Raw genomic sequence first — 27,566 nt, 5'->3', positions numbered from 1 at the left:
TTATAGGACCAACACTCATTTTAACTTTTTTTCTTATCTAAATATCTATAGAAACTCTTGCTAACTGTCTTTATATTACTAACTAGCTTTCTCACTCTCTAGTGATGTTCCCTAATGGATAGATCAGGTTTTGATGATGGAAAAATAAAAGATTTTGATTGTTGGCCTCTTATCTTAGTTTTGGTCACTTTGGCCTGCATTCTCCCCTCCCGGCCATGGCTGGTTTTGTGGCGGGCTATAGTGGAGAATTTAGCAGGAGGCCAAAAGTTGGAAACATGCCAATGTGAAAATAGTTTGCAATTCTCCTCATGGCAGGTTAATGGCAGGACCGGTATCCTGCTGCTTAGTGGTGTGAACGCAATTTGCATTCATTATCTTAGGAATGCTCATTAGATTAGCTTCTCGCCAGAGTCACATGCTGCCGACCAACCTTGTCACACCAACGGGAAATCACATCAGCCTGGATCATGTTTGAAAATGGGTGGTGTGCACAGGTTGGACCTCACTTGGCACGTGACTTCGAGGTGAACGCAACACAAATAGCCTACCTTCCATAGTGCTGCGCGTCTCGTTGCGGTGGTGGGGGAATGCTACACTGCCAGGGCTGTGTGGTTGATCTGCTCCCAGTGGTTGCCTCCGTAGTCACAAGTACACCACTGTGCAGAGGTACTCATAAAGGACTGAGCACTCAGAAACCACCATTTCAAATGGGGGAGATGTTGGAGTGTGGGGTGGCGGGGTTGGGAGGTGGGGGGGGAGACACACAGTATGGGGGGGGCGGTGGAGTGGAGGAGGGGGTGGGGGGGGGGAAGGAGGAGGGGGGGAGTGGGGGAGGCTGGAGAGGAGGGGGGGAGTTGGGGAGCTGGAGAGGAGGGAGAGTGGGGGGGGGCGGATGGAGAGGAGGGAGTGTGGTGGGGGGGAATGGAGAGGAGGGAGTGTGGTGGGGGGGAGGCAGTGTGGGGGGTGGGGGATGGAGAGGAGGGAGTGTGGTGGGGGGGGGATGGAGAGGAGGGAGTGTGGTGGGGGGGGGATGGAGAGGAGGGAGTGTGGTGGGGGTGGGGATGGAGAGGAGGGAGTGTGGTGGGGGTGATGGAGAGGAGGGAGTGGGGGGGCATTGTTAGTGTGCCACAAATGAATGGGTTGCATATAGTCATAAGGGGTGTGGGTACCGTGTAGTCTTCAGTCATGAGGGCAATGGGAAACTCTGAAAGTCAAACACGCTGGTCAGTGGCTTGCAGTCAGGAGTCAGAGAGTAGAGTCACCCTTGGGGCATTATGGAAAGCAGTCAGATATTAGACAGTCCTGGGGCTCTCTGGACCTCACAGTTAACCGTCAGAGAGTGGAGACGGTCATGGGCGCAGTGGGCATGCTGCAGGATTAATCATTGGGAGCACGGTGAACTGCAGCTTTAGGGAGGGTCAAGGGCTGTGTGCTCAGTAGGAATAATGCACAGCTTGGTATGCAGGGCTGTCTCACAGTTGCTGTCCATGGGCTTGCCTGTCTCTCTTTTGGGCTGCAGGTGGTATGGTGATGGTAATGGGAGGCATCTGCAGCCTATATTTGGGGAACACATAATGAAGTCGTGGGGCGATGTGAAGCTTTCCTGGGAGGGTTCACCTCGGTAGGTGACTGTGCACACAGCCTCCAGATAGAAAGGGTAGAGGTCCATATGGGTCATGGGCACTTCAGTAGTGATTGGCTCGAGGGGGAAGGTAGGATTGTCCACTACAACAGCTGTGGGGTCCAGTATTATTGGGGGAGGCTGGAGAATAACAAAAGGGAGCTCTACCTTCGCATCGTGAGGTTTCAGGTAGATATCGGGGACACGGAATCAGCCTCACCTCTCCGGCCTGGAACGCAATCGCGAAGGGTCCTCCTCCTGGAGCTGTGGCTGCGTCATCACTCCCTCCTTCGCCTCGCCAATTGCATTAGGATCCTCAAAAAGGCAGTGTTGAGCCTTGGATCCAATTTTGCTTTTACCTTTTCTCTGAAATGAAACATTGAAGACATTGATGAGTAACGAGTCAAAATATTGAAACTCACAATCTGTTATCTATAGCAACTGTAATGGTCTATAGTGGTTTCTGCCCTACTTGCATTGTTGGTGCCTTGTCTTTGAGGCACTGCCACCCACACTGCAGCATCTCGCAGTCTGTAACACATAGATGAATAAAGAAGGCCACAGATGGCTTTTACAGCAAGGCACTGAGGTTTGCTCTGTTCGAAGTTAGCCATGCTGCGAGATTCACTGGCTTTGCAGCTATCTCAGGTTTCTCGAGTGCAGGGTGCAATCGACTGTACCCATGTGGCTTTAAGGGCTCCATGGCCGCAGCCCCTAATGTTTATAGACCACAAAGGCTGCCATTCCATCAGTGTACAACTGGTGTGTGACCATTGGAAGCACATGATACGCGTTTGTGTCAGGTACCCTGGGAGTTGCCATGGCTCATACATTCTGAGTCACCCCCAGGCGCCTGAGATTTCAAAGGGCTTAACCATCTGCAGGAACAGCTGCTTGGGGAGGGGTACCCACTGAAATGCTGGCTGATTACACTGGTGCATTGCCCTCGGAGTCATTCTGAGGAAGGGTCCAGTGCTGCTCACAGCTCCACAAGCTCCCTATTAGAGCAGACCACAGGGTTTCTGCTGATGCGCTTCAAATGTTTAGACTGTTCAGGTGGCGCACTACAGTATACTCCCGATAGGGTTTCACGTATCATTGCTGTGTGTTATGCCCTTCACAACCTGGCACTGCAAAAAGGTGATCCCATGCCAGAGGGTGAAATGGAGGAGGATGAGAGCTCTTCAGATGATGAAGATCAGGAGGCCCAGGAACCTCGAGGGTGTTGAGGGTCAGTTTGAAAGTGCCGATGCTGTAGTGGAAGCAAGACGAGGGAGACATGACACTTTAATCATGGCCAGAATCCAGGAGGAGTAAAGTGAGGCCAAGAGGAGAAGGCCACAGTGCTCCTGATCCTCAATGTCATTCTTTTTCATCTCAAGGTATTTCCAACAATTTGAATTGAGAATGAGTCCAGCACTAATACTTGTGACTTCTGGCGCCATGACTCACTAGGCCATGATCCCACAAAGGTCTGCGGTGCCCTCTACATGCGCTCGGTCTGATAAACGAGAGTCCACAGAACAACAAAAGCAATGTGAGAGCTGACTTGAAGCAGTCATCGCCACATAATTAAGGAACTACAGTAACCAGTGAGATGAGGACATGGTTAGGGATCTCCTCCTCCTGTCCATGTCTTCTCCTTTGCCACTACCACTGAGGAAACATAACTGCTGCTAATCACTCAAGGCTGATGAGCTGCCTTTGCACAATGGTCTTCTGTGAGGAAGGTGGATTAGAAGCGCACAAATCAAACACTTCTAACAAAGATTTTAACACATCTCCCTGACATCACACAAGGGCGAAGTCTGTCTTCAGTGAGGTTGACTTCACATGAATGTGAATCTCTGAGGGAGACTGAGTGGGAGGATGGATAAACCTCAATTTAAAAAAAAAAATTCACTCATGGGATGTGAGCATCACTGGCTGGGCCAGCATTTATTGCCCATCCCTATTCACCCTTGAGAAGGTGGTGGTGAGCTGCCTTCTTGCCGCTGCAGTCCATGTGGTGTAGATACACCCACTGTTAGAGAGGGAGTTCCAGGATTTTGACCCAGCGACAGCGAAGGAACGGCGATATGTTTCCAAGTCAGGATGGTGAGCGGCTTGGAGGAGAACTTCAAGGTGGTGTTCCCACGTATCTGCTGCCCTTGTCCTTCTAGATGGTGGTGATCGTGGGTTTGGAAGGTGCTGTCTAAGGAGCCTTGGTGAGTTTCTGCAGTGCATCTTGTAGATGGTACACATTGTTGCCACTGTGTGTCAGTGGTAGAGGGTGTGAATGTTTGTGGATGGAGTGCTAATCAAGTGGGCTGCTTTGTCCTGGATGGTGTCCAGCTTCTTGAGTGTTGTTGGAGCTGCACTCATCCAGGAAAGTGGAGAATATTCCATCACAGTCCTGACTTGTGCCTTGCAGATGGTGGACAGGCTTTGGGGAGTCGGGAGGTGAGTTACTCACTGCAAGATTCCTAGTCTCTGACCTGCTCTTGTAGCCACTGTATTTATATGGCTAATCCAGTTCAGTTTCTGGTCAATGGTAACCCCCAGGATGTTGATAGTGGGGTATTCAGCGATGGCAATGCCATTGAATGTCAAGGGGAGATGGTTAGATTCTCTCTTCTTAGAGATGGTCATTGCCTGGCATTTGTGTGATCCGAATGTTACTTGCCATGTACGAACAAGGAGAAGGAGTAGGGCATTCAGTCCCTAGAGCCTGCTCTGCCATTTAATAAGATCATGGCTAATCTGATAGTAATCTGAAATCTGCATCCCATCTACCCCCTATAACCTATTGCCCACTTGCTTACCAAAAATCTATCCGCCTCTGCCTTACAAATATTCAAAGAATCTGCTTCCACCACCTTTTCAGGAAGAGAGTTCCAAAGACTCACGACCCTTTAGAGAAAAAATTTCACCTCATCTCTGTTTTAAATGGGCGACGCCTTATTTTTAAGCAGTGACCCTTAGTTCTAGATCCTCCCACAAGAGAAAACATCCTCTGCACATCCACCCCGTCAAGACCCCTCAGGATCTTGTATGTTTCAATCAAGATGCCTCTTACTCTTATAAACTCCAGCGGATAGGAGCCTAATCTGTCCAACCTTCCCTTATAAGACAACCCACCCTTTCCAGGCATTAGGTATTACTCTGGTAAACCTGTCAGCCCAAGCCTGGATGTTGTCCAGGTCTTGCTGCATTTGGACATGGACTGCTTCAGTATCTGAGGAGTTGTGAATGGTGCCGAACATTGTGCAATCATCAGTGAACATCCCTGCTTCTGACCTTATGATGGTAGGAAGGTCATTGAAGCAGCCAAAGATGGTTGGGTCTAGGACGCTACCCTGAGGAACTCCTGCAGTGATGTTCTGGTGCTGAGATGACTGACCTGCATTAACCGCAACCGTCATCCTTTCTGCTAGGTATGAATCCAACCCAGCGGAGAGTTTTCCCCTTTTTCCCATTGACTTTGCTAGGGCTCCTTGATGCCACATTTGGTCAAATGCTGCCTTGACGTCAAGGGCAAGCACTCACCCCGCCTCTGGAGTTCATCTCTTTTGCCCATGTTTTATCCAAGGTTGTAATGAGATCAGGAGCTGAGTGGCCCTGGCGGAACCCAAATGAGCATCACTGAGCAGGTATTGCTAAGCAAGTGCCACTTGATAGCACTGTTGATGACCCCTTCCATTTCTTTACTGATGATCGAGAGTAGACTGAAGGGGTGATAATTGGCCAGGTTGGATTTCTCCTGTCTTTTGTGGACAGGACATACCTGGGCCATTTTCCACATTGCAGTACAGATGCCAATGTTGTAGCTGTACTGGAACAGCTTGGCTAGGAGCGCGGCAAGTTCTAGAGCACGAGTCTTCAGTACTATTGTCAGGACCTATAGCCTTTGCAGTATCCAGTGCCTTCCTCAGTTTCTTGATATCACGTGGCGTGAATCGAATTGGCTGAAGACTGGCATCTGTTATGCTGGGGACCTCTGGAGAGGCCGAAATGGATTATCCACTGAGCATTTCTGGCTGAAGATTGTAGCAAGTGTTTCAGCTTTATCTTTTGCACTGCTGTACTGGACTCCCCCATCATTGAGGATGGGGATATTTGTGGAGCTGCCTCCTCCAGTGAGTTGTTTACTTGTCCATCACCTTGCTGGATGTGGCAGGACTGCAGAGCTTTGATCTGATCTGTTAGTTGTGGAATCCCTTGTCTCTGTCTATCACTTGCCGCTTATTCTGTTTGGCACACAAGTAGTCCTGTATTGTAGCTTCACCAGGTTGAAATTTCATTTTTCGGTATGCTTGGTGCTGCTCCTGGCATGTCCTCCTGCAACCCTCATTGAAGCAGGGTTGGTCCACTGGTTTTCTGGTAATGGTAGAATGGGGGATATACCGAGCCGTACAGGTTACAGGTGATGTTTGAGGATTCAAATGTACGTAATTACAATGCCTTTAGTTGACCACCCATTCACTAAACATCGAATGTATTTACAGAAATAAAATATTTTTACAGTGGTAGCACACCCGTGACCCAAAATTGAATTCAAAATTTCTTAATTTTCCTAACCCTACCACCAGGCCTGGATGGAGACCGGCATCCGCAGCAGAGGTGGAGGCAGCCTACAGACTGCTACGTCCTGATGTCTGTCCTGACTTACTGGACATCCTCTGGTGGTTCCAGGCCTCGGCCTGGTAACAGTGTCATGCTTGGACAGATGCACCTGCCTCCGCCTGAGCAGCTGGAGTGGATGCATCACAGGCAGAGAGGAATCTGAGCGTCTGCACACCCTTGGAGTGTCCTGAGAAGATGGCCCCCGGCGTGTCCGGCTAACGCTCAGCCTCCCTATGGGTGTGCAAGGGCCCCACACTGACCACTTGAGAAGAAGGTGTACCTGGAGGGAAGTCAAGGTCCTCGTGTCGCCTACATTGTAATGATGCCCACCAGGGTGTGTGGGCATGGAGTCCAGGGCTGAGTGCAAAACCTGCTGGACCAAGGTGTCTACGATGGTCACCAACCTGCCCATGGTGACCTCGAGGTGCTTGCATGTTGGCGCCATGGCATCAGGCAGAACCTGGACAGATTCCTCCATCCTTCGTTCTAGTCTGCTGAATCGCTGCCTGATGTTGCATTTCCAGCAGAGGCTCATCACTTGACTTGGACTGAGTGGTTGACTGGTCTCCAATAGCCTCCTGAGTGCTGGAGACTTGGGCTGTCCCTGTCTCTGACTGCTAAGGGGACATGTCAGTTCGGTGTTCCCCAGTAGGTTAGCCCGATCCTAATCTAGAGTTATGCCCCACCTAGGTGTGTCTTTGCGCTGGCGGAGGGTGCTGGTGAACGCAGCAACTGTTCTTCCTCTGCTTCCTCTTCAGAAATGGTCTGGGGGCTGGGACCTATGGTGGGCACCCTTGTGGGCCTTGATCTGCTGGTGCCTACCATGTAGAGAATAGAGTTTTAGTTCACGCGCATGAGGAATGTATGTTACTCACTGTGACTATCGTGATGTGATGAATTGATGGAGGTGATCCGTACTAAGATGCTGAGGCAATTAGATTTCCCCTTCACCACAGAAGCAATCCCTGTCCTCCCCAGTGATCTCAGCTGCCTCGCCCCACAGCCCCATTGCAGCCTGTGCTCTTTTCTGCCTGTTGTGGGAAAGCTTGTCCTGGGTGAATACAAAAGGTATGTGGTGGAAAGGGATGGAGTGTAAGTTGGGAAAGATGCATGTCCCCTGTGTTAACCTGCCCCAGTAGGTATGAGGATGGGGAGTGCGCAGCACGATTGATGGGATGGTGGTGAGATGGAAGGTTCCTTTGTGAATCAGTGGTGATATGTGGCCCCTGCTAATGTTTGTGTGAGGTCCCTGAAGAGAGTAACCTTTTGATTATGTGAAGCCATGACTTGAATTTGATATTGGAGGGAGCTGAAAGATGACTTACCCTGGTGGAGTGGCGGAGATTATTCATCCTCTTTTCCGCACTGGATTTCATTATGTGTGCAGTTTCCAGCCGCACTGACCTCCTTTGCGATAGCCTTCCAGGCCAGAGAGGTGAGGCTGCTGTTCTTCCTGGAACCATCCTTGGGATACAGGACATCCCGTGGTGCCCAAGACCTTCTGCTCAAGACCTCGAGGGTCTGGTGAGTGAAGCAGGTCTGCCTCCTTCTTTTGGCTTGTAGCTGCCACCTGCTGGGTGGAAGGCATCTCCGGGTGTGTCCTGGAGGCAGGTGGGCTGGAGAGGTGAGATGTGTGTGCTCCGGTGGCGTTTAAATATGGCACCCAGACCTTCGACCTCACCAGGTAACGGCGGGGTGGACAAATTGGATCCTGAACCGCCAGGTGATTTGGAGAGATACTTGCCTGTGCACAATTAATGAGCTTCCAAGCACAAAATTGGATGCGATTTCCCTCCATTTCGAGCAGTGGGCTTTGTGCCATAAAACCCACCTGCCACTACACTTAGTTTAAAAAAAATGGAGAACTCTGCTCCTTTTGATTTTTGGTCAGCTTTGCTCAGTCACTAGTCTCTTAATTTGGAAAGTTGTGGGTTCAAGTCCCACTCCAGAGACTTCAGCACAAAATCCAGGCTGACACTGCAGTGTAGTACTGAGGGAGTGCTGTGCAGTCAAAGACGCTGCCTTTAAAATTTAAACCAAAGCCTTGTGTCCTCAGGTGTACATAAAAATTTCCACAGTATTATTTTGAAGGAGAGCAGGCAAGTTCCCCTTGGCCAGTATTCTTCAAACAACATAACTTTAAAAAAAAATGTATCTGGTCATTATCACATTGCTGTCTATGAGACCTGATTGGGTGTAAATTGGCTACTGCATTTCCTACATTACAACAATTACTGCATTTCAAAAGTATTCATTGGCACGTTGGAATACTGAGTTTGTGAAAGGTGACATTGCAAGTATTTCTTCGTGTTAATCATTTACTGGATAGTTGGGCACATACCCAAATCTAGCATTGTGTGATAGCATTATAAAAAAATTAGATAGCCTAAATATGATTTCAACCACTATAGCAAATTCAGTTCCACTCACTTTTTGCCCTTGATGTGCATGAATGTGGAAGCCTGTCTGAATTGTGTGACAAGTCACCAAAGTAATACATTTTTTTTGCTAATGGAATTAACCTTCTTACAGAACTGCAGGACTGGTGTACTGAAAACGACATGGGAGTTGTGGGCTTAATTTCGTAAATGATCAGTCTCTGCTCTGACTGCTGTGGGGATCTACTTATTGTTGATTAGGCAAAAGAACAGAGAGCTTGGGGAGAGCTATCATAATTGTTACAATTTAACAGCAACAAAGCAAGGTGCCACTGATGGAAGCAACAGTCTCCAATATCTGAATTTTATGAGAAGCAATCTGTCCTAACATCAAAAAAATTATCTGATTCATGGAAGCTTGGGAGTTTTTAAAAGTTCGTTTACGGGATGTGGGTTTCGTTGGCTGGGCCAGCATTTATTGCCCATCCTTATTTGCCCTTGAGAAGGTGGTGGTGAGCTGCTTTCTTGAACTGCTGCAGTCCCTGTGGTGTAGGTACACCCACCTTACTGTTAGGGAGGGAGCTCCAGTAATTTGACCCAGCAACACTGCAGTAACAGTGATATATTTCCAAGTCAGGATGGTGAATGGCTTGGAGGGGAACTTCCAGGTTGTGGTGTTCCCATCTATCTGCTGCCCTTGTCCTTCTAGATGGTAGTGGTTGTGGGTTTGGAAGGTGCTGGCTAAGGAGCCTTGGTGAATTTCTGCAGTACATCTTGTAAATGTCCAGGGAATGAGAGGTGATTTCACAAGTGTACGCATTGAATTGATAAGATAAATGGACTGAATGGCCTTGTTTGTTCCTGACTCCCTTGTACTCTCCAAATCTCATGCTTATTTGTTAAGTAATTTAATCTGTAATGATATTCTGGTCAGTGTTACATATGAAATTCTGCATATAATGTGTTGACCTTTTTGATTCTACCAATTCTAGACTTATTAACTTGCAAGTTCAAAAGTAAAAGGACAAATAATATTTTATATACTTGTACAATAAACATTTTATTTCAGCAGCATACTACTAAAACTGAGTTTTTATTTATTGTGGCTCAAGGCCTGTTTTATAGACTCCAAATTTACTGGGGAATCTGAGAATTTCATCCATAGCCATCATTCTTAAGGCATGTATTAGTAATACTCTGTGTTTCATTTGGTTTCTATTGATCAGAAACAAAATAATGGTTCACATCAGTGCTTTTTGAACCATGAAGAAACAGAAATTCCGTAACCCTTGCCAACAGCTAAGAGTAGATATAATAATGTCCTTATTCGAGCTGTGTCAAACTACTTGTTAGATATCATGATCGCTGTGCTAGAGCTAGGGTTGCTAATCCTCCAGGACTTGGAAGATAAATTTCCAGGAGACAAGCAGCCCAGGGAAAAAAATTGTTGGAGCATTGAAGAAAAAGAAACAAATTTCTTTCAATACTTGTTAGTTTAAAACAAAATAGTTGTTGGAGGTGTGGGGTGGGGGAGAGGGATAAAGACAGCATTACGGATCATGCTGATGAGTCTTTTGGCTTCCCAAATGCTATAAGGTGATTGGTGCGCCGTGAGGATGGACATATTGGGATTGATGGTGGGAATGGGGCAATGGGAAGCAGGATGGTAGCTAACCAAAACCGCGGGTTTCAGCCAAAGTTGGAAACCCACAGTGAAATAGTCTGTAGTTTTTATTCTATGGTATGGTACTGATACTCTGGATAAATAAGTTCATGATACTTAAATATTTAATTTCAGGGCCGCCTGTCAGGCAATTCTTCTGAATCTGTGCAAACACGAAGAGTGGTCCTTTCGCACAACATGGATAAAGCTTTGAAAGAAGGTATGTTTGTTTTTGATAATTTGAGGTTTTTATTCAAGGAAAAGCAAACATTCAATTGAGTTGAGTTAATACCAATTTCTATAAATATTTAAATTGGAGAGTACTGTATGTTGTGAATGTAAAACATGCAAGACACCTGAACTTGCATTATCCAAAGGCATTGAAAAATAATTGGTACAGAAACAAATAACACTTTTTGTGATGGCAAATAATGCAATCAATATCCTTTTGTCGTTGGCTATCCCTCGATTCGGGGATGATGTTTACCCAGGGTTGCGAGTTTCTGCCATGGTTCTTCACGTGAATGAACTGGCCAATTCTCAACCCACTGATCTTTGGGCATAAGGAGCAGTAAACCCCACAAAGCAGTGGGATCCTGTTTTTTCCCCTTGGCCAATGCTGCTCTGCCTCATTATGAACGCATTTGGACTTGAAGCATGACGCACTTGATGGACAAGTTGTCACCATTTTGAACAGCTGGTAGCAAGCTCCTCCCAGTCAATAAGGTCAGTGCTGCTGCGCTTCAAGGAGCATTTGAGTGTCTTTCAAGAATTATTTTTGTTCTCCCCTGGAACGCAGACCATTTGAGAGTTTAGAAAATGGGACCTGGTGGGGAGATGGTTTTCAGCCATCTGGAAACCGGTGTCCAACCCATCGTAGTTGATTTTGCAAGAGTTTTGCCTGATTGCTTGTGGACCTGGCTTCAAGAAGGACACTAGTTTTTGCTCTTATTGATAGTCCTCCTTTTGAATCCAGAGGATGCGGTGGAGGCAATGCTGGTGGAATTTCTAATGTGACGCTGATACACAGTTCAGCCCTCATTGCCGTACAGGAGTATAGTGACTACAGCTACTCTTGTTGTCAAACACTTGCTGCTGTAGTTTGTAGATGGCTGAGCTGGCACGGCTGAGCTGGCGCAGCTGATCTGGTGTCGGATCTCCTTGTCCGTGGTGACCAGAAGAAGCTGGACACTGGAAAGGGACAGAGAGCAAGGAGAAAGTCCCAAAACCCGAAAGTGGGACAGGAAAAGATCCCAAGGCGATAGTTATGTCAAAGAATGAGGACAAGAATCTGGAACAGATCCTGTTTAGTGAAATTAGACAGATTGGCATCTGTAGCTTGATTTTGGAATATGGTGTGTCTGACCACAGGCCACTTATTGGTTTACATGGACTGTATACTTTGGACATTAGAGTGTGAGATAGATTTTGTAACTTGAGGTATCCTTACGAATCTGTATGTATGTGTAAAGTCATGGTTGTGGGTGAAGTATAGGGTAATATAGTTCATCTTTTTCTTGTTTACTAAGTATTTTATTGTTTTTTTAAAAGTTCAGCAGACTCCTGTTTAGTAGCTGCCCTCCACGTTTCTAAACAAAAAGTAGTTAGGATTTATCAAGTTAGGTTCCACCCAGGAATCTGTCTTGTCGAGTAGTAGCTAGGATCATAACAGAGCTAAGAGAACCCACAACCAACAGATCAGGTCTAAGCTTTGCAGTCCTGCCACATCCAGTTGTGAATGGAGCTAAACAATTAAACATCTAACTGGAGGAGCAGACTCTAAAAATATCTCCATCTTCAACGATTGGGGAGCCCAGTACATCAGTGCAAAAGACAAGGCTGAAGCATTTGTCAGCATCTTCAGCCAGAAGTGCCAAGTGGGTGATCAATCTTGGCCTCCTCTGGAGGTCCCCAGCATCACAGATGCCAGTCTTCAGTTAATTCGATTCACTCACTGTAATATCAAGAAACGGCTGAAAGCACTGGATACTGCAAAGGCTGTGGGCCCTGACAACATTCCAACAATAATACTGAAGATTTCTGCTCCAGATCTAGCAGTGCCCCAACCTAAGTTGTTTCAGTACAGCTAAAATATCTACCTGACAATGTGGAAAATTGCCCAGGTATGTTCCATCCACAAAAGCAGGACAAATCCAACCTGGCCAATTACTGTCCCATCAGTCAATTTTTTTTAAATTCGTACGTGGAATGGGGACATCGCTGGCTAGGCTAGCATTTATTGCCTAACCCTAATTGCCCTTGAGAACTGAGTGGCTTGCTAGGCCATTTCAGAGGGCATCTAAGAGTCAGCCACATTGCTGTGGGTCTGGAGTCACATGTCAGCCAGACTGGTTAAGGATGGCAGATTTCCTTCCCCAAAGGATTTGAGTGAATCAGATGGGCTTTTTACGACAATCGACATTGTTTTGTGGCCACCATCAGACTTTTAATTCCAGACTTCTTTTATTGAATTCCAATTTCACCATCTGCCCCTGGGTCTCTGGATTACTAATCCAGTGACAATACCACTACACCACCGCCTCCCACTACTCCTAGTCTACTCTTGATAATCAGCAAAGTAATGGAAGATGCCATTGACAGTGCTATTAAGCAACACTTGCTCAGCAGTAACCTGCTCACTGATGCTCAGGTTGGGTTCCGCCAGGGCCACTCGGCTCCTGACCTCATTACATTCTTGGTCTAAACACTGACAGAAGAACTGAACTCGAGGTGAGAGTGACTGCTCTTTGCATCAAGGCAGCATTTGATCAACTGTGGCATCAAGGAGCCCTAGCAAAACTGAAGTCAATGGGAATTGGGCGGGCAGAGTGTTGACTGGCTGGAGTCATAGCTGGCAAAAAAGATGATGGTTGTGGTTGTTGGAAATAATCAAGTTCCTCAGATTAGTGTCCTAGGCCCAACCATCTTCAGCTGCTTCATCAGTCACCTGCTCTCCACCATAAGGTCAGAAGTGGGGATGTTCACTGATGGATTGCACAATGTTCAGCACCATTCACAACTCCTCAGATACTGAAGCAGTCCATGTCCAATTGCAGCAAGACCTGGTCTTGGGCTGATGCGTGGAAGCAACATTTGTGCTACACAAGTGCTAGGCAATGTTCATCTCCAACAAGAGAGAACTTAACCATTGCCCCTTGATGTTCAATGGCAACCATTGCTGAATCCCCCACTATCAACATCCAGGGGAGGTTACCATTGACCAGAAACTGAACTGGACTAGCCATATTAATACTGTGGCTACAAGAGCAGGATAGAGGCTGCAGACCATTTTTTTTTTTAACCACTCAATGCTGTTTATTGGGTTAATGCAGAGGCAAAGGAAGCATGTGTTATGAAGAAAGTTAAGAAATAAATGCCTTCAGGCATGCTGCCCAGATGCCATATATCCTACAATTCAAGTTAGGTCAGGTTCTGGCTGCTTTTTTTAGAAGCACGTGAAACAAATTCTGTATGCAGGCATTGGTGGATTCTGAGCGCTACCCTTAAAAGTTCAAGATGAATCTCGGAATTTTGACAGCTGGTTTCACATCACAGGGGAGGGTTCAAATCACCAGAGGATTTTACAGGAAGCGCTCTTTTAAAAACTATGGAAACAACAGGAATGGATTTAACAGTAATGGGCCTGGATTTTGAACAAGACTGTTCCTTGTGTATACCATGGATGCCTTTTCAGGAGGTTACTAAATTGGTAGCAAATAGCCATAATTTGCTTGTCTTTTCAGAATTTTATATTGTTGCACTGCAGAAATCAAGATGATAAATTTTACAAGCTCAGTGTTTAAATATGGATTGTGGTACTAGGCTATCTATGCCAGGGTGGTCCCACATTTGATACCTGTTACGTGCTGTGTTAGTAGATCTTAGCCTGGGTGAAAGAGATGAGTGGCATGCAGTGTATAAGTGCTACAACTGGCCAAAAAGATAGAAATCCAAGTTCCTGCTTGTTGTATATCGCACCGAGAGAAGACTCTTGCATGGACTCTCAGCCGGCAGCCATGATTGAACTAAATTTATTTGCACTTCCCCCAAAAGGGGGAGCAGCAGAGAGGGCAGTATAACAAAACCCTCAGCTCTTACACTACACTGCATTCCGTCCGCATTTGTATATTAAAATGTAAAATTGTACATGTACATAATTTCGTAGAGCACAATATGACTAAACCAATATCTGAAATTTAACAGGTTGGGTTCCAAATTTGCTTTCACTGTAATTATAACCAAAACATATATGAACAACACTACCAGAGTAATTAATATTAAAAATGTTTTTCCTCAACATCAGTATATGTTTAACAAAAATAATCCTTTGACTAGAAAAAATGAAAAGAACAACTTTTTCTTCTTCCTTCCTACATACTTTCAATTAACCTATCTAGCTTCTTTCTTTTTGTGTGGGTGTCTCCTTCCATTTCTATTAGGTTGACTCTGCTCTCTCAACATCTCTGATGCCAAACCTGAACTTTAACTTTGACTGTCAACTCCACTTAATGGTTGAGACTGTGAAGTTGATCGGTCTAGATCGAGGACCCTGACTCACTTGCTCTATCGGTGGATTTTGAGATATCAGAAAACGTTGCTTCTTCATGACTTTCACTTTGGATTGTAAGGCAAATTTAGACTATAGAAAGGTTACCATGCTCTCCTTTCATCAGATTTCTTCTTTCGTGCAAATGATCTCCATTACACTGACGGAGTCACTCTCCAATCTTCACTAGATGTGTAAATACACCTAGTCTCTTTACAACAACTTAAATCACCTACTTCTATCACCTCGGTGGTTTTTCACCATGGTCTTATGACCAACACCGAATACCCTAAGTTTCATGTCTGGTGTTACATGACTCATCTTCACTTTGCCTTGTTTTTCTTTTTTCTTTACTTAAGCCTGATGTCAGTAGCAAACTAAACCTTGTCCTTAGAGTCTGTTTAAATACTAACTTGTTCAATGAGCAACCTGTTGTAGACTTTGGGGCCGTTCCATAAGAGAACAGAAAATTGTCCAGACTGTGTTGAAAAGAAACATGAAATTTACTGCCTAGCTTGTCACCTGGCACATATATATGTTCTGCACAGATTGTGAAGCCAGGAGTTTGGTAAGTGAGGGGATCTTAAGGTTTAATCTCTCTCTCAAGTCTAGTTTTGTTTAAATTTAGCAACTGACTAAAATTACTGTTTAAATTGAGAGGTAAGTTAAGTTTTTGTCCAGCCTTAAACAGGGATGTACAAGCTGTCAGAGCAGCTGTAACTAGTTATATAGGTAGCTAGTGTAAACTGATATCTGAGCTTTAGCAGAGCTGATTCATCACTTTTTCAGAGAGTACAGGGCTCTGAGTGCTGCTTGCCTGCACTGAGTGTCGTTTAAATGATTAGAGTGTAAAGCCAGGAGTTTGGTGTGTGAGGGAGTTCGGTGAAGAGGGGAACTATAAATTAATTAAGAAAAATAAATCTAATTAACACAGATGGCAGACTGGGTGATGTGTCATGGCTGCAGCATGTGGGTGCTCCTGGATGCTACTGCAGTCCATGGCAACCACATCTGTAGTAAGTGTCTGTGGCTTGATGAGCTTTGGCTTAATGAGTTGGAGGCTGAGCTGCAGACCTTGTGACCCATCTGGGAGGGGGCGAATTACCTGGACACTTTGTTTCAGAAGGCACTCACACCCCTTAGGTTAGCATCATCTGATTTGGTCAGTGGTCAGCAACAGTAGGGTGTGACTGCGAGTCAGACAGGTAAGGGGATCGAGAAGGTGGGAGTTGAGGAGCCTCAGCCCTTGCACCAAGTTTGAGCTTCTTGCAGCTTGTCATGAGTGAGGGCTGTAGTGTGTATGAGCAGACTGACAATTACACCATGGTACAGGAAGCCATTCAAGTGGGGGAAGTTAAAAGGAGTATAACAGTAGTAGGGAACAGTATAGTCAGGGGGATAGACACTGAGCGAGAATCCGGTAGGCCAAGTTGCCTGTGCAGTGCCAGAGTTAGGGATATCAGCTTGGGGCTGGAGAGTAACTTGCAGTGGCAGGGGTAGGATCCACTTGTCCTGGTCCATGTAGGTAACATGTACCAATGACTTGGATAAGACTAGGAAAGAGGTTCTGCGTAGTGTGTGAGGAGCTAGGCAGAAGTTAAAAAGCATAACTTAAAAGGGAAGAATCTCTGGATTATTACCTGAGCCACGTGCAAACTGGCATCAGGTAGATAAGATTAGAGAGATGAATACGTGGCTCAAGGACTGGTGTGGGAGAAGTAGGTTCCGGTCCATGGGGCATTGGCACCCAGTACTGGGGAAAGTGGGGGCTGTACAGTTGGGACAGGCTTCAGCTGAACCGTGCTGGGACCAGTGTTCTAGCGAGTCGTATTATCAGGGAAGTAGAGGGGGTTTTAAACTAAATAGAGGGAGAAGGGGATTATGTAAGAGAAGATTGAGTAAATTCAAGAGAAATGACAAAGCAATAAATCAAGGTAGCAATAAAATTAATGACAATCAGAGTATGGCAGAAAGGGACAGTGATTGCAAACTTAAGAGTGTGCTAGTAGATAGGACCCGAATTTACAAAAACAGTTAAAAAATAAAACTGAATTAAGGGCTTGTATCTGAATGTCTGTAGCGTTCACAATAAAACAGATGAATTGTCAGATCAAATGGAGATTCATATATATGGCCTAATGGTCACTACAGAGACATAGCTACAAAGAAACCAAAGCTGGGACCTGAATATCCAAGGGTATGTGACATTCAGGAAGCTGGGAAAAATTAGGGGGTGGGGGGGCGGGGTAGCTCTGCTAATTAAAGAGAGCATTAGTACTGGAGTGAGAGATACCCTTATTTCCAAAGATCAAGATGTAAAATCATTTTGGGTGGAACTAAGATACAGCAAGGGGCAGAAAACATTGGTGGGAGTTGTTTATGGGCCACCAAACAAAAGTGGTAATGTAAATCACGGTATAAATTAGGAAATTAGAGATTTGTCTAACAAGGGTAATACAGTAATCGAGAGGGGGTTTCAATTTGCATGTAGACTGGGTAAACCTTATTAGTACTCGTTGTGGAGGACTAATTCTTGGAATGAACTTGAGGTGGGTTTTTTTAAAGCAGTACGTTGAAGAACCAACAAGGAAGTGTGCTGTTTTAGATCTAATATTGTGTATTGAAAAGGGCTAATTAATAATCTTGTTGTAAAAGAGCCTTTAGGAAAGAGTGACCATAATGTGCTGGAATTCTACATTAATTTGAAAGCATTTTAGTTCAATCAGAAACTAGTGTCTTAAATCTAAACAAAGGAAACTGTGAAGGTATAAGGAGCAAGTTGGCTATGGTGGGTTGGAAAACTACGTTGAAAGGTATGATGGTAGACGGACAATGGTTAGCAATTGTTAGAAGTAATAAATAGTTTACAACAAAAATACATTCCTTTAATGCAAAAAACACAGTAAGGAATGTGTTCCAACTGTAGCTACTGAAAGAAATCCAGGATTGTATTTGATCAAAGGAAGAGGCATATAAGGTTTCGGAGAAAAAAAGGTAAGCCTGAGGATTGGGAGCATTTTACAATAGTGCAAAGGAGGAGCGAGAAAGTGGAAGTAGAATATGAGAGTAAACTAGCGAGCAACATAAAAGCGGACTGTGAAAGCTTCTATAGGTATGAACAAAAGAAAAGATTAGCAAAAATAAACGTGGGTCCATTACAAGCAGAGTCAGGACAATTTCTAATGAGGAATACAGAAATGGCAGAGAAACTAAACAGATACATTGTCTGCCTTCAAGTCATAGAGTTACACAGTGCAAAAACAGGCCCTTCGGCCCATCGTGTCCATACTGGTCATCAAGCATCTATCTATTCTAATCCCAGTTTTCAGCACTTGGCCCGTAGCCCTGTATGCAATGGCATTTCAAGTGTTCATCTAAATACTTCTTAAATGTTGTGAGGGTTCCTGCCTCTACCACCCCCTCAGGCAGCATGTTCCAGATTCCAGCCACCCTCTGGATGAAACAGTTTTTCCTCAAATCCCTTCGAAACTTCCTGCCCCTTACCTTAAATCTATGCCCCCTGGTTATTGACACCTTTGCTACGGGGAAAAGTTTCTTCCTATCCATGCCCCTCATAATTTTGTATACCTCTATCAGGTCCCCCCTCAGCTTTCCCTGTTTGAAGGATAACAACCCTGGCCTATACAGCCTCTCTTCATAGCTGAAATGCTCCAGCCCAGGTAACATCCAGGTGAATCTCCTTTGCACCCTCTCCAGTGCAATCACATCCTTCCTATAGTGTGGTGACCAGAACTGCACACAGTACACCAGCTGTGGCCTAACTAGCGTTTTATACAGCACCAACATAACCTCCCTGCTCTTATTCTGTGCCTCAGCTAATAAAGGCAAGTATCCCATTTGCCTCCTTAACCACCTTATCTACCTGTGCTGCTGCCTTCAGTGATCTATGTACATCAAGGTCCCTCTGAGCCTTTCACTTCCTAGAGTCCTACCATTCATTGTGTATTCCCTTGCCATGTTAGTCCTCCCAAAATGCATCAACTCTCACTTCTTCATGGAGGAAAATACTTAAAAAAACCCCCCAGAAATAATGGAGAATCAAGTGTAAATGAGAAACTGCAAGATATTAATATTGGTTGAAAAAAAGTATGAGGGAAATTAATGGGACTTAAAGTAGTAAACCCACTGGACCTGATGATCTACATCCCAGATTTTTGAAAGACGTGGCTGTGGAGATAATGGATGCATTGGTGGTCATCTTCCAGAATTCTTTGGACTCTGGAAGGGTTCCTGCAAATTAGAAGGTAGCAAATGTAACTCCACTATTTAAGAAACGAAGGGAGAGAGAAAGCAGGGAACCACAGACTTGTTAACCTAATATCAGTTGTAAGGAAAAATGCTAGAATCTATAATTAAGGATGTGATAACAGGACACATAAAATAATGGTAGTATTGGGCAGAGTCAACATGGATTTATGAATGGACAATCATGTTTGACACACCTGTTGGAGTTTTTTGAGGATATGTCTAGCAGATTAGAAAAGGGTTGTGGTATATTTAGATTTTCAGAAAGCTTTTGATAATGTTCCGCCCAAGAGCTTAGCAAACAAAATTAGAGCATGTGGGATTTGGGGGAATATACAGGCATGGATTGAGAACTGGTTAACGAACAGAAAACAGTAGGAATAAATGGGTCATTTTCAGGTTGGCAGGCTGTGATCAGTGGGGTACTTTTCAGTGATCAGTGCTTGGGCTCCAGCTATTTACAATCAGTACCAACCATTTGGATGTGGGGATTAAAAATAAGATTTCCAAGTTTGCAGACGACACAAAACTGGGTGGAAGTGAGAATTTTGAGGAGGAGGATACGAAAGTGCTTCAAGGGCATTTGGACAGTGAGTGGGCAAAAATTTGGCAGATGGAATACAATGTGGAGAAATTTGAGGTTATCCACTTTGACAGGAAAAACAGAAATACAGAACATAAGTGGTGAGAGGCAGGGGAGTGATGAACTTCAAAGAGACTTGGGTGTCCTTGTTCATGAGTCACTGAAAGCTGACATGCAGTTACAGCAAGCAGTTAAGAAGGCAAATGGTATGTTGGCCTTTATTAAAAGAGGATTTGAGTATAGGAGTAAAGGTGTCTTAACTGCAATTATATAGAGCCTTGGTGAGACCACACCTGAAGTATTGTGTACAGTTTTGATCTCCTTATCTAAGGGAAGATGTACTTGCCATAGAGTCAGTGCAAAGAAGGTTCACCAAATTTATTCCTGGGATGGAGAGATCCTCCTATGAGGGAAGATTAAATCGACTGGGCCTTTATTCTCTGGAGTTTAGAAGAATGAGAGGTGATCTCATTCAAACATACACAATTCTTACAGGGCTCGACAGGGTAGAGGCAGGAAGGACGCTAGAACCCGGGGAATCAGTCTCAATAAGGTGCACAACATTTAGGACTGAGATGAGGTGGAATATTTTCGCCCAGAGGGTAGTGAATCTTTGGAATTCTCTGCTGTAGATGGCTGTGAAGGCTTAGTCATTGAGTATGTTCAAGACTGAGATCGATAATATGGAAACCTAAAAACATCAAGGGATATGGGGATAGTACAGAAAAATGGTGTTGAAGTACAAGATCAGTCATGATCTCATTGAATGGCGGAATGGGGTCGAAGGGCTCAATGGCCTACTTCTGCCCCTATTTCTTAAGTTCTTATACTTCTGCAAGGACCTCTTCACAATCTATACACTTCTTGCTGCAGCACCATTTTGATGTTGGGTGGTACTAGACTGTGTTTGACTCCATTCTTACTCAGAAATTTTCTAACTCTTATGACACAAACTGTGGACCATTACCTGACACCAACACCTCTGGCAACCCATAAAATGCAAATCAACATAGAGAAATCTCAGTTGTTTCACTTATGGTATTGGGCATAGACTCAACATTTATCCATCGCTATAGCTAGCCACCAAAACAAACTACTCTTATGCTTTCACTTCAAAGAAATCAACACACTCATTCCCATAGTTTTTTTGTGTTTCACCATGGAATTTTTTTTTTTGTATTCGTTCTTGGGATATGAGCGTATTCGTTAGGCCAGAATTTGTGTATCCCTACTTGCCTTTGAGAAGACATTGGTCTGCTGCTGGTTTGAATTTCTGCAGTTCATGTGTTGTAAGAACATTCAGAGTACTGTTAGAAAGGGAGTTCCAGGTTTTTGACCCAGCAACAATGAAAGAACGCCAATATAGTTCCAAGTCAGGACAGTGTGCTACTGGAAAGGGGAACTTGCAGGTGCTGGTGCTCCCATACATCTGCTGTCATTGTCCTTCTAGCTGTTCAAAGTTGCGGGTTTGGAAGGTACTGTTGAAAGAAGCTTGGTGAGTTCTTGCAGTGCATCTCGTAGGTGGCACATGGTACTGCCACTGTGCACTGGTGGTGGAGAGAATGGATGTTGAAGGTGGTTGATCGGGTGCCAATCAAACAGACTGCTTTGTGGTGGATGGTGTCGAGCTTCTTGAGTATTGTTGAAGCTGCACTCATTCAGGTAAGTGGAGAGTATTCCATCACACTCCTGACTCGTATCTTGTAGATGGCGGACAGGCTTTGGGGAGTCAGGAGATGAGTTACTCTCCATAGAATTCCCAGCCCCTGACTGCTCTTATGCCACTGTATGTACATGGCTGGTCCAGTTCAGGTTCTGGTCAATGGTAACCCCCAGGATGTTGTTAGTGGGGGACTCAGTGGTGGTAATGCCATTGAATGTCATGAGGCGATGGTTAGATTCTGTCTCGTTGAAATGGTCATTGCCTGGCCCTTGTGTAATACGAATGTTACTTGCTATCCATCAGCCCAAGCCTGAATATTGTTCAGGTCTTGCTGAATATGGATTGCTTCAAAATCTAAGGAGTCTTGAATGGTGCTGAACATTGTGCAACCATCAGCAAACATCCCCACTTCTGACCTTATGATGGAAGGAAGGTCATTGATGAAGCAGCTGAAGATGGTTGGGCCTAGGACACTACCCTGAGGAACTCCTGCAGTGATGTCCTGGAGCTGAGATGACTGACCTCCAACAACCACGAACATCTTCCTTTATGCTAAGTAAGCAACTTGGATCATTTTTTATTCTGAGACACTTCACAACTTTGCCTTTTTAGTTGCTCCTGTTCTTTCTAAACTATTCAACTCTTTATTTACTGTTTAAAATGTTCATAAGGCACTAGCCTAGCCTTGGAAAGTGTCAAATATACATTGTCCTTTATCTTGACTTGCATATCCTTTATCTTGACTTGCATGTTGTGATGCCTAATTTTATCATTAGTCCTCCTTGTTTAAAGACTGCTATGTGCTCTCATTGCACTTCCTCAATGGCAATCCCGACTGTAAATAAGTCAGCCCACTTTAACCCTATCTTCTTAAGCCAATTTCTTCCCATTGAGGAGCCTTTGTTCCCTCCTGCTACTACCAATGGCAAGTAATAGGATGTATCACCATATGCCATCTAACACAAACTTGACCGAAAACTGCAATTTTGTTATTGATCTAACTAGTCAGTTTCACACCAATTTTGCGTAACGGAATGTGACTCGGGGATTTCTTGTACACTTCCAAGGTAATAGACACAGTGGTAGCTGTATCAATGATGAAAGTTGATTGTGAATCTTTCATTTCTATTGTGCGCACTAGAATTATATCTTCAGCCCTCTTGTTCTCATCTTTCATATGCTGTTTTTCTCGCTTTCTGACTGAGTACAACTCTTGGGCCTGAATTTTCAGGATGGCAACCGAGGAGTTGGCGGTTTGAGAAATGTAGGTTTTTTTGAAGTATTTTTGGGAATTTTGTGTTATGCTGTGAAGTAAGCTGTGCGTCTCTATGTGTGCGTGTGTTTGTGTGTATGATTCAGTTAAGTTGGGCAGAGATTAATAGGAGACTGGTTGTCTGGGGTCAGTTTAAAAATGTGACAAGGATATAGCTGTTAGGTCTGAGGTACAAATGAATGGGTTAGATCTAACATTTGCATTTTTAAATAAGTGGCGAGTTTGTTTGAATATCAAAAGGCAGTCAGGGGAGGAACGAAACATGTTTGCATCTTGCAGGAGTTCCATAGGTAAGTAGAAGGGGGTATTATATTTTATTGACCCAAAAGCAAAGGCAGAATAGAGACATGAAAGATTTTATATTTGGGAGGATTTGAGTTTCAAGACGTGTGCAAACAATGGAACCTGAGATGAAAGAGGTAAAAATGTATTTTTAACTGTAGCTGTTGTTGAGTTGGAGCTGCTGGAACTGTTAAGTCTGGGTTGGGAGAAGATGCAGGTTTGGATCAGTCATCCAGTCAAGCCTGGAAAATTGTGGGCTGCAAAAAGCAGTTTTATTCTGAAGTTTGGACTCCCACAGCAGAATTGAATAGAATTACAGTTTATGTGGTATGCCCTTATTAAAGCTACAGTAGTTTGCCTTGGGTAATATCACTGGATTTTTATAGTTAAACATCTGCAAGGGAGTGTTGTCAAGAAGGTAAAAACAAAAAAACTGCGGATGCTGGAAATCCAAAACAAAAACAGAATTACCTGGAAAAACTCAGCAGGTCTGGCAGCATCGGCGGAGAAGAAAAGAGTTGACGTTTCGAGTCCTCATGACCCTTCGACAGAACTTGAGTTCGAGTCCAGGAAAGAGCTGAAATATAAGCTGGTTTAAGGTGTGTGTGTGGGGGGCGGAGAGATAGAGAGACAGAGAGGTGGAGGGGGTTGGTGTGGTTGTAGCGACAAACAAGCAGTGATAGAAGCAGATCATCAAAAGATGTCAACAACAATAGTACAATAGAACACATAGGTGTTAAAGTTAAAGTTGGTGATATTATCTAAACGAATGTGCTAATTAAGAATGGATGGTAGGGCACTCAAGGTATAGCTCTAGTGGGTTTTTTTTTTTAATTTTTTTTTTTTCTACTGCATTCGTTGCTCCCAATGTGGTCTCCTCTACATTGGAGAGACCAAACGTAAACTGGGCGACCGCTTTGCAGAACACCTGCGGTCTGTCCGCAAGAATGACCCAAACCTCCCTGTCGCTTGCCATTTTAACACTCCACCCTGCTCTCTTGCCCACATGTCTGTCCTTGGCTTGCTGCATTGTTCCAGTGAAGCCCAACGCAAACTGGAGGAACAACACCTCATCTTCCGACTAGGGACTTTACAGCCTTCCGGACTGAATATTGAATTCAACAACTTTAGGTCGTGAGTCCCCTCCCCCATCCCCACCCCCTTTCTGTTTCCCCCTTCTTTTTTTTTCCCAATAAATTATAAAGATTTTCCTTTTCCCACCTATTTCCATTATATAAAATAAAAAAAAAAACCCACTAGAGCTATACCTTGAGTGCCCTACCATCCATTCTTAATTAGCACATTCGTTTAGATAATATCACCAACTTTAACTTTAACACCTATGTGTTCTATTGTACTATTGTTGTTGACATCTTTTGATGATCTGCTTCTATCACTGCTTGTTTGTCGCTACAACCACACCAACCCCCTCCACCTCTCTGTCTCTCTATCTCTCCGCCCCCCACACACACACCTTAAACCAGCTTATATTTCAGCTCTTTCCTGGACTCGAACTCAAGTTCTGTCGAAGGGTCATGAGGACTCGAAACGTCAACTCTTTTCTTCTCCGCCGATGCTGCCAGACCTGCTGAGTTTTTCCAGGTAATTCTGTTTTTGTTGTCAAGAAGGTGTTCACTTGTGGATCTGACCAAGTAGTGTCTTTTTGGGGGAATGTTTTGTAAGACTAAGTTTAACTGTATGCTTGAGGTTTCTTTCATTCTTGTTAATAGAACTTTTATGCTTTTAATTTTTAACATGTTACTGGACTTCTTGCTGCTAAAATCAGTAAGCTTTCTCTCTACCTCCCCTTTTGAATAAAGGAGTTATATCTGCTATTTTCCAATTTAATGGAACCTTCCCTAAGTCTAGGGAATTTTGGAAAATTAAAACCAGTGCATTAACTATCTCTCTAGCCACTTCTTTGAAGACCTTAGGCTGAAGTCCATCTGGACCTGGAGATTTTTCAGTGTGCAGCCCCAACAATTTGTTCATTGCCACTTGCCTCATGATTGTAATTTTCCCCGAGTCCTTCCCTCCCTTCCATTTCCTGATTTACAGCTATTTCCGAGATGTTACATGTGTCCTCTGTGGTGAAGACTGAAGAAAAATACCTTTTTAATTTGTCCGCCATCTCCCTATTTTCCATTATCCATCCCCCAGATGCACTCTGTATAGGACCAACACTCACTTTAACTCTTTTCCTATTTAAATAGCTATTGAAACTCTTACTATCCGTCTGCCACGAGCTAGCTTTCTCTCATGCTCTAATTCCTCCCGCCTTGTTAATTTTTGGCATTCTTTGCTGTTGTTTATATTCTTTACAATCTTCTGACCTGCCATCTGTTTTTGTGTAATTATAGGCTTTTTCTTTAAGTTTGATACTGTCCTTAACTTTTTTAGTTAACCCGCGGATGGTGGGCTCTCCCCTTGGAATTTTTCTTTTTCATTTAGAATGTATATATTCTGTGTATTCTGAAATATTCCTTTAGAAGTCTGCCACTGAACCTCTATTGACATATCCCTTAACCTCCTGTGTGGGTAGAGTTGAGGAACCGCAAAGGTTAAAAAAACCGTAATGGGAGTTATGTACAGGTCTCCGAACAGTAGTCAGGATGTGGGGCACAAGACACACCAGGAGATAGAAAAGGCGTGTAAGAAAGGCAAGGTTGCAGTGATCATGGGGGATTTCAATATGCAGGTAGACTGGGAAAATCAGGTTGGTAGTGGATCCCAAGAAAAGGAATTTGTGGAATGTCTACGAGGTGGCTTTTTGGAGCAGCTTGTGGTGGAGCCCACTAGGGAACAGGCAATTCTAGATTTAGTGATGTGTAATGAGGCAGATTTGATAAGGGAGCTTAAGGTGAAGGAACCCTTAGGAGGAAGTGACCATCATATGATAGAATTTACCCTGCAATTTGAGAGGAAAAAGCTGGAATCAGATGTAACAGTATTACAGTTGAATAAAGGCAACTACAGAGACATGAGGGAGGAGCTGGCCAGAATTGACTGGGAGATGAGCCTAGCAGGAAAGACAGTGGAACAACAATTGTAGGAGTTTCTGGGAGTAATTTGGGAGACACGGCAAAAATTCATCCCTAGGAAGAAGAAGCATACTAAAGGGAGGACGAGGCAACCATGGCTGACAAGGGAAGTCAAGGACAGTGTAAAAGTTAAAGAGAAAGCATACAATGCGGCGAAGAGCAGTGGGAAACCAGGGGATTGGGAAGCCTACAAAGACCAACAGAGGACAACTAAGAAAGAAATAAGGAGGGAGAAGATTAAATATGAGGGTAAACTAGCTAGTAATATAAAAGAAGATTGCAAGAGTTTTTTTAGATATATAAAGGGTAAGAGAGAGGCAAAAGTGGACATTGGGCTGCTGGAAAATGACGCTGGAGAAGTAGTAGTGGGGAACAAAGCAATGGCAGAGAAACTGAATAGGTACTTTGCATCAGTCTTCATGGTGGAAGACACAAGTAACATACCCAAAGTTCAAGAGAGTCGGGGGGCAGTGGTGAGTATGGTGGCCATTACCAAGGAGAAGGAGCTAGGAAAACTGAAAGGCCTGAAGGTGGATAAATCACCTGGGCCAGATGGATTACACCCCAGAGTTCTGAAGGAGATAGCTGAAGAGATAGTGGAGGCGTTAGTGGTGATCTTTCAGGAGTCAGGGAGGGTCCCAGAGGACTGCAAAATCGTGAATGTAACCCCCCTGTTTAAGAAGGGAGTGAGGCAAAAGACAGGAAATTACAGGCCGATTAGCCTGACCTTGGTCGTTGGTAAGATTTTAGAGTCCATTATTAAGGATGAGATTTCAGAATACTTGGAAGATAAGAGCCCTTGGTGTTAGAGGCAAGATACTAGCATGGATAGAAGATTGGCTGTCTGGCAGGAGGCAGAGAGTGGGGATAAGGGGGTCCTTCTCAGGATGATGGCCGATGACTAGTGGAGTTCTGCAAGGGTCGGTGTTGGGACCACAACTTTCACTTTATACATTAATGATCTAGATGAAGGAACTGAGGGCATTCTGGCTAAGTTTGCAGATGATACAAAGATAGGTGGAGGGACAGGTGGTATTGAGGAGATGGGGAGGCTGCAGAAGGATTTGGACAGGTTAGGAGAATGGGCAAAGAAGTGGCAGATGGAATACAACATGGGGAAGTGTGAGGTCATGCACTTTGGTAGGAAAAATAGAGGCATAGACTATTTTCTAAATGGGGAGAGAATTCAGAAATCTGGAGTGCAAAGGAACTTGGGAGTCCTAGTCCAGGATTCTGTTAAGGTTAACTTGCAGGTTGAGTCAGTAGTTAGGAAGGCAAATGCAATATTGGCATTTATTTTGAGAGGACTAGAATATAAAAGCAGGGATGTGCTGCTGAGGCTTTATAAGGCTCTGGTCAGACCACATTTAGAATATTGTGAGCAATTTTGGACCCTGTATCTCGGGAAGGATGTTCTGTCCCTGGAGAGGGTTCAGAGGAGGTTCACGAGAATGATCCCAGGAATGAAAGGCTTAACATATGAGGAACGTTTGAGGATTCTGGGTCTATAGTCGATGGAGTTTAGAAGGATGAGGGGGGGATCTGATTGAAACTTAGAGAATACTGAGAGGCCTGGAGAGAGTGGACGTGAGGTACTTGTTTCCATTAGTAGGAGAGACTAGGACCTGAGGGCACAGCCTCAGAG

The 27,566-nt window shown here is 44.4% G+C and overlaps 1 protein-coding gene across 2 annotated transcripts in view; it reads left to right on the top strand.

Annotated features, from left to right (window-relative positions):
- snx25 (sorting nexin 25) overlaps positions 1-27,566 on the top strand; it is a 251,246-nt gene that overhangs the window by 29,867 nt on the left and 193,813 nt on the right. For both annotated transcript variants that reach the window (XM_041186048.1, XM_041186047.1), the window contains exon 3: positions 10,403-10,487. In XM_041186048.1, the coding sequence (XP_041041982.1) occupies positions 10,403-10,487 (85 nt within the window). The remainder of the gene's footprint in view (positions 1-10,402; positions 10,488-27,566) is intronic.

The sequence above is a fragment of the Carcharodon carcharias genome, chromosome 4, assembly GCF_017639515.1.
Source record: "Carcharodon carcharias isolate sCarCar2 chromosome 4, sCarCar2.pri, whole genome shotgun sequence".
NCBI lineage: Eukaryota > Metazoa > Chordata > Chondrichthyes > Lamniformes > Lamnidae > Carcharodon > Carcharodon carcharias.
Note: the sequence above shows the minus strand (reverse complement) of the source record. Positions and strands in the feature narration are given on the sequence as shown.